Source organism: Pinus tabuliformis, chromosome Q (assembly GCF_031772625.1).
Source record: "Pinus tabuliformis cultivar Carrire ecotype Pingquan chromosome Q, CPIR1, whole genome shotgun sequence".
NCBI classification, from domain to species: Eukaryota; Viridiplantae; Streptophyta; class Pinopsida; order Pinales; family Pinaceae; genus Pinus; species Pinus tabuliformis.
The window spans coordinates 910,958,955-910,966,260 of record NC_142296.1 but is presented as its reverse complement, the minus strand read 5'-3'; the positions used below and the strand labels follow the sequence as shown (position 1 = coordinate 910,966,260).

General features: G+C 37.0%; 1 protein-coding gene across 1 annotated transcript; it reads left to right on the top strand.

Annotated features, from left to right (window-relative positions):
* Positions 1-3,098: 3,098 nt before the first annotated feature.
* On the top strand, positions 3,099-3,620 carry LOC149222428 (uncharacterized). The gene has a single exon (XM_089387596.1). It carries the CDS (start codon positions 3,099-3,101, stop codon positions 3,618-3,620), a length of 522 nt encoding a protein of 173 aa, XP_089243722.1.
* Positions 3,621-7,306: the final 3,686 nt, after the last annotated feature.

The window sequence follows — 7,306 nt, the reverse complement described above, 5'->3', positions numbered from 1 at the left end:
AGCTTACTAGGATGGATTCATCCAAGGGATGAACTTATATGGCTAGCATATGTTATCCCCTTCAAGCTTGCGACAAAAAATAATGGGGTACTTGCTAGAACTAGTGGGGGGGAAATGAAAGCGAATATCTCTTATAATTTGTGTAAAGGCAGCATGTCGCTCTTGAACATGACACTTATCTATTTCTCGTGCCAGTTTTGGGATATCCTCACTTCATCACTTGCCTTCCTGGGTTTAGGAAATCCATTTTTCCTCTCATCTAATTATACTGCTTCGTCATCATGACCTTTGATCCCATGTTGAGTCAAATATAGCCAAACTCTAGACTCATGTCGTTGATATGTTCAAGAGAAGTATTATCTATAGTTTTTACCACTTATACGCTATCTGGTCTTTCTACCACGGTCCCGAATCAAACTTACCTACTCTACTATATCCTTTTTTTTGTGTCTATGATGTGGGATACATTATGGCCTTCTTTGATGAATCTCTTCATGTCGACTTGAGCTCATTATCTAGGAAGATGATCTAGAAACTCCCTTCCAGTACCTTAGAGCTTGCATGCCTCAATGGTAAGTTCTTCACATTTGACAAATGGTTTATCACTGATCTTTGATCGAATGATTCTCCAGGTGTTCGACTTCAACTTCATTATTCACACTCATGGATTGTGTTGATTGTACCTTGACATCCATTTTCATTATTGGTGGTTTCTCTCGTGCCTCTTAACGGTTTACATCATTGAACGGTAATCAGGTGGTTTCTATCATGTTTGAATTCAACACATCTATTCGCATATTAGAATTCATACATTGATTGAATCGTGACAGAGCTCAAGACCCTATAATCCATCTGATAAAATCCAGGTTATGTGGAGTCATGAGTTATTTATGATTGTACACATCATTATACAGATGGTTGTGATGATACCGTGGGTCCATATATATGATCCTTTCTATTTGAATGGTTGCGTTCATACCATGGATCCATGCACATGATCCCTTCTATTCGTATGGTTGTGCCCATGCCGTGGATTCATGTATTCTTAGATGCCTATTCATGTATCATTAAGCATGTTTATATCAAATATGTCATATATGTATATGTATATGCTTTATTTGTAAGTTTCCTAATTGTATTTTTCTGGTCCTTTCCTTAACTTGTAAAGCATTTCACCCATGAATCCCTGTTTTGCCTTCATTCTTTAGGGGGCATCTATTACACATTATTTTGTTACACCTCCTATTCACTTTCTGTTCCACATCTCGAAGTGCCAAAATTCTAACAACTATGAAGTGTATTCATCATGGAACACATACTGAAACATCCCTAAAGAATGGAAGAAAAAATGCCCTGAGTCAATTTTGGAGAAGGTTGACTAAAACCCCAAATTTCAGAACCAATGCTCTTTGTTCCACTGCCTACCCATGCTAATGGCAGGCTGCATTTCTTTGACCTAGCACTGCTAGTGTGGATTTTGATATGAAAATTCAAGTTGAACCTCTTCTAACAATTTTTCTCCAAATGGAGGAGAAGCTTCGTATGTTGGAAACTTCGAGAAACAACACGCTGGATGTTGTTTGGTAGAGATATGGTCGAGCTCTCCCATTTGGATCTCATGATCCTACCTTTAAGGGCTTTCCCCTTGATATGTGGACCTTCCTCCATCTTTAGTGGATCCCTAACCCCCTATCCCTTCCATCCCCAAATGGTTGGTAATTGATTGCCTGCATTCCTATGCTGAAATTATGCCTAAATGTTGTCCATCTAACTTGGAGGAGTGCTTAAAGAGTCTTGGCTTGGACTTCGACATGAAGGAAATGGTTGCATGTTTCCCTTTTTTATTCATTAATATATACATTTGATGTTTAATTTCCATAAATGTCTAAATATTTATGCATTTAGCTTGATACTCCTTGATCTGTCATGTAGTTTATGTTTGATATGTACTATGTATGCTCTTGTATTTTGTATTGTCTTTTGATCTCCCTTATAGATGCTTGGATGTAAATAACAAGCAAGGAGCAAGCTTGGAAGCTAGGAAATCAAAGCCATCACCAAAGGATTGAGCGATTAACATCAGAGAAAGGTAGGTTTCTCCTTCTCTCTGAGCTGAAAATAATTAATATTATATTGTATTAATGGAGAATGGTTACATGGTTGTAATGCAACTCATTATGTTAGGATTAGTTCCTGGGTTATAGGAGTTTTTTCTCACCTTCCTATTCTTTTGAGATGTATTTATTGTATTATCTTTGGTTAATTGAATATGAGAGTATACGCTCGAGTTTGTGCAGTCTCCAGGTGCATCTTACTCACCTGTGAGCTTCTAGTTAATTTAATTCATTTCTTTTCTTTCCAATTTTCTAACATGGTATCAGAGCTCAGATCTGGTGAGCCTGATTTACCTACAGAGCCTTGTTGGCTACATCAGATCCCTAGTGGCTACAGAGCCTTCATTGCTACAGTGCCCCAGTGGCAACAAAGGAGCCTTAGTGCTCACGTTTTTGGAGTCTAGGTGGTCGGGAGTGACATACCTTACCCATAGGAGAAATTCATTTTCTCACAGGTCTCAACATACCTCCAACTGAGCACAAAGCAGTCATCGTGGTTCTTAGCCTGACTATAGTGATGATCATCGCGGATATGAAGGTCAAAATCACCCCCAAAAAATTGTTGTTTTTCAGTCTAAAAGAGTGATGGCGTGTTTTTTTATGGTTCTAAGCTTCAAATCGGGTAGTTTGGTGGTGGACCTAAGTCGCAGACACAAATATCATGGTAGATTGGTGGCAGATTGACAAGATCAGAGGCAGATTGGGTGGATTAGTTGCAGATCAGACAGATTTGTGATCATTTCAAAGGTTCTGGTATGTTTTGAGATTAGTTTCTTTTGTAGCTTGTAATTTTTCACTTGGTTCTGTAGATCGAGGGATTTGGATTCCAATCTGTCGAAAATGAACAATTTCACATAAGATTATCTCAACAAGTCTAAAAAACTTGATGGGACCAATTATACCAATTGGAAATTCAAGCTACAAATTTTGCTTGAGGGATCGAGCACTTGGTTGATCATAAGTGGCAATGACCATAAGCTGACCATGGAAGCAGGCGACACTGTAGCACTAATGCAGGATTGGGATAAAAGGGAGAATAAGGCGAAAGTCTTATTGAAGATGTTTGTTAAAGGCAATCTTATCCCGCATATCAGAGACTGTAAATTGTCCAGTGACATATGGACTACACTCAAGAACCTCTACCAGACACAAAACACCAATCACATCTTGTCACTCAAAGGCAAGTTGTTTTCCATGAGGATGGAGGAGAATGAATCCGTTGTCGGATTCATTGCACGGGTCAAGGACCAAAAAGATAGATTAGGAGACATCGGGGAGAAGGTTTCTGATTCCAATCCTGTTATAATTACATTGAATGGGATGACGAATGAATACCATATGTTCATCACAGGCTTGTCTGCAAGGGAGAAATCCCCTACATTTGAAGAGCTAACAGGAATCCTGATACAGGAAGAAGAGCGGCGACAGAATTTGAGACCACAGAGTGTCGATCTTTCTATGATGGCGAAGAAGAAGCCATACAAAGGGAAACAACCACAGGGATAGAAAGGCAGTGACGATTTTCAAAGGAGACCATTTAGAGATATGTCTCTAAGTAACAATGGTAACAAATCTGACATTAAATTTTTTTATTGTGGGAAAACCGATCACTTTGCTAAGTTTTGTTTTAAGAGACAAACAGATGAGGCTAGAAATAAACAAAGAAAACACACAGGGAACTTTTTCGATGAAGGTCGCAGTCATGATATTTGATTATTTGTAGTTGAATGTGTTCTTTCATCTATTGAGGAGGATGAGTTTGAAATATGGTTCGTAGATTTAGGCGTGTATTCACATATGACAGCTAACAGACATTTGTTCGAAATTTTTGAAGAAACTACTTGTGGAGCTAACATATATCTAGGTGATGACATAGGTTGTCAAATCAAGGGGTACAGTGATATTTCAGTGATGTTTCCTAATGGTAATATCATATATATTAAAAATGTGATGTATGTACCCGGGATTGAGAAGAACTTGATCTATGTTTCAATGATGGCAGATCAAGACCTGCAAGTCGAATTATTCAGATCATATTGTGTCATAAAGGAAAACAAGAAGGAACCAGATGCATCAGGAGCGCATGTTAGAGGTATGTATAGGTTGAATGTTAAGACAATGCCACACCAAGCTCTGGCTTCAATAGGACTGACATCTGCAAATATTTGGCATCAAAGATTTGGTAATCTTAACCTACAAGATCTCATGATACTACCAAGAAAAGGTATGGTTGATGGACTACCAACTTTTCAGAATGTTCAATAAGATTGTGATGGATGTCCATTAGGGAAAATGCATAGGGAAGAGTTTCCTTTGAATTCTAATAGGAAGAAAAGAGATAGTCTGGAGCTTGTGCATACAAGTATATGCGGACCTATGCAAACTACGTCGCTAGGTGGTGCATATTATTTTCTACTCTTTACTGATGATTGCACTAGATTCTCTTGGGTATATTTTATTAGAAAGAAGAGTTGGACATTTCAATGATTTAAAGAATTCACGAATATGGTGGAGAAGCAGATAAGGAAATTCATGAATATTATCTGCTCTGATCAAGGGGGAGAATACAAATTGGGAGAGTTCATGAAATTTTGTAGGAATAATGGGATTATTCAGTAGTACATAGTACCTCACATTCCACAGTAGAATGGAGTTGTTGAATGAAAGTGCAGAACCCTTATGGAGTACGTACGAAGTATGCTTCAAGGTAAGGGTCTATCTAATGGTTTTTGGGTTGAATCCATCAACACTACAGTTTACTTGAAAAATAGGAGTCCAACTAAATGTCTCAATTTTAAAACTCCTTTTGAAGCATTTTATGGATATAAGCCTGCAATGAATCATTTAAGGGTTTTTGGGTCAAAATCCTTTTCCCATATTCCTAAGAATGACAGGAAGAAGTTAGATCCTAAGGCCATGAAATGCATATTTGTAGGATACTGCACTAAATTTAAAGCTTATAAGTTGTTTAATCCTTTGACTCATAAAGTTTTTGCAAGTCGAGATGTGTTATTTCATGAGAGGACTGAGGAAGGAAATAAGGAGAACAACCTTGAAGAGTGGCACATTCGACTATTGATGGAGAAAGAAGTGAGGACATGCAGCAACAACAATAGCAATATAAAGAGGAAGAGGCAGGTGATATAATTAGTAAGTTGAGCCCGCTAAGGTATGAAGAAGATAGATTTGAGGTGAGTCCATTACCGAGAAGATCAGGTAGGAAAACTCAACTACCAGCTAGATTGAGAGACTATGCTATAATGTCAAACATTTTAGACGTTATAGAACCCACAAATTATAAAGAAGCTATTCAATCTCATAAGTGGAGGGCCGCAATGAATGAAGAACTTGAATCTATTATTAGAAATAATACTTGAGAACTAGTTTAATTTCCTGAAGGAAAAATACCCATAGGTTGCAAGTGGCTTTAAAAACCTAAATTTAATGTAGATGGGAGTATAGAAAAGTTTAAATCTATACTAGTAGCAAAGGGTCATTCACAGAAAGAGGGAATAGACTATGAAGAAACCTTGGCTCCGGTAGCCAAACTGAATACTATTAGAATATTAGTTATTGTAGCTACAAAAATTCAATGGAAGTTACACCAGTTATATGTTAAGTCTACATTTTTAAATGGTGATTTAAAAGAAAAGGTTTATTTAATGCTACATGAAGGGTTTGTTAAACAAGGGAAAGATAATTTAGTTTGTAGATTTAAAAAGGCCCCTTATGGTTTAAAACAAAAACCCAGGTCTTGGTACTAGAAGATTTATTTAGTTTTCTTACAGAATGGTTTTAATAGGAGTAAGAATGACCCAAATATATATACCATGTATTATGAATAGGGGAAAATAATTTTGATTTCCTTGTATGTGGATGACATGATTATAACAGGTAATGTAGATGCATTAATAAAAAAAATCAAACTGCAGATGTCACGTGTTTTTGAGATGAAAGACCTTGAAAGTTACATTACTATCTAGGTCTGGAAGTGTGGAGAGACTCTAGGAAAAATTTCCTTACTCAAGGGAAGCATGTCAGAGGACTTCTCAAAAAGTTTAGAATGGAACAGTGTAAGACAACATCAGTACCTTTGCAGCAGAACCTGAAATTGTGCAGAGATGATGGCACTAAGGAGGTGGATGCTACTTTGTATATGCAACTAGTTGGTAGTTTGATATACTTAACTACAACTAGACCAAACTTAGCATACTTTGTTAGTGTGTTGAGCCATTTTATGTCTAAACCTCTCGAAAGTCATTGGGTAGCGGAAAAAGGTGTACTGAGGTATCTTCATGGTACTAGTGATTATCGTATTTTATACACGTATACATCTGATGTTACTTTAGCAGGTTTCTTAGACTCTAATTAGATAGGTAACCTGGATGATCGAAGATTTATCATGGGTTATGCCTTCAGTATTGGATCTGGGGTAATAACATGGAATAGTAAAAAGTAGAGCATTGTGTCTTTATCTTCAGATGAAGTCGAGTACCAAGCAATATGCGCAATGACATGTGAAGCTATCTAGTTGAGGAGGCTTCTCCATGATGCAGGAGAAGAGCAGAAAGAAGCGACTGTCATCAATTGTGACAACCAAAGTTCCATTAAGCTGGTAAACAATCCAGTGTTTCATAAGAACACAAAACACGTAGATACTCAATTTCACTTTGTAAGGGAAAAAGTCCAGTCAAAAGAAATTTTTATTGAATACTGTAAAACATGTGACAATATGGTTGATATTTTTACAAAGTCTCTTGGGAAAGTGAAGTTTGAATTGTTTAGGGGGATGTTAGGACTTCAAGATAATCCTTTATCCATTAAGGGGGAGAGTTGAAAATAATTAATATTAAGTTGTATTAATGGAGAAATGGTTACATGGTTGTAACGTAACTCCTTAAGTTAGGATTAGTTCCTAGGTTATAGGAGTTTGTTCTCACATCCCAATTCTTTTGAGATGCATTTATTGTATTATCTTTGGTTGCAAGAATATGAGAGTATATGCTCCAGTTTGTGTAGTCTCCAGGTGTAGCTTGCTCACCTATGACTTGCTGGTTAATTTAATTCATTTATTTTCTTTCCAGTTTTCTAACACTCTGTATTTTTAAACATGAGCTAGGAAAGTTTTCATTAGTTTGTTCAGTTTGTTGCTAAACCCACTCATTGGGATAGAGATATTGCCTCTATCTACA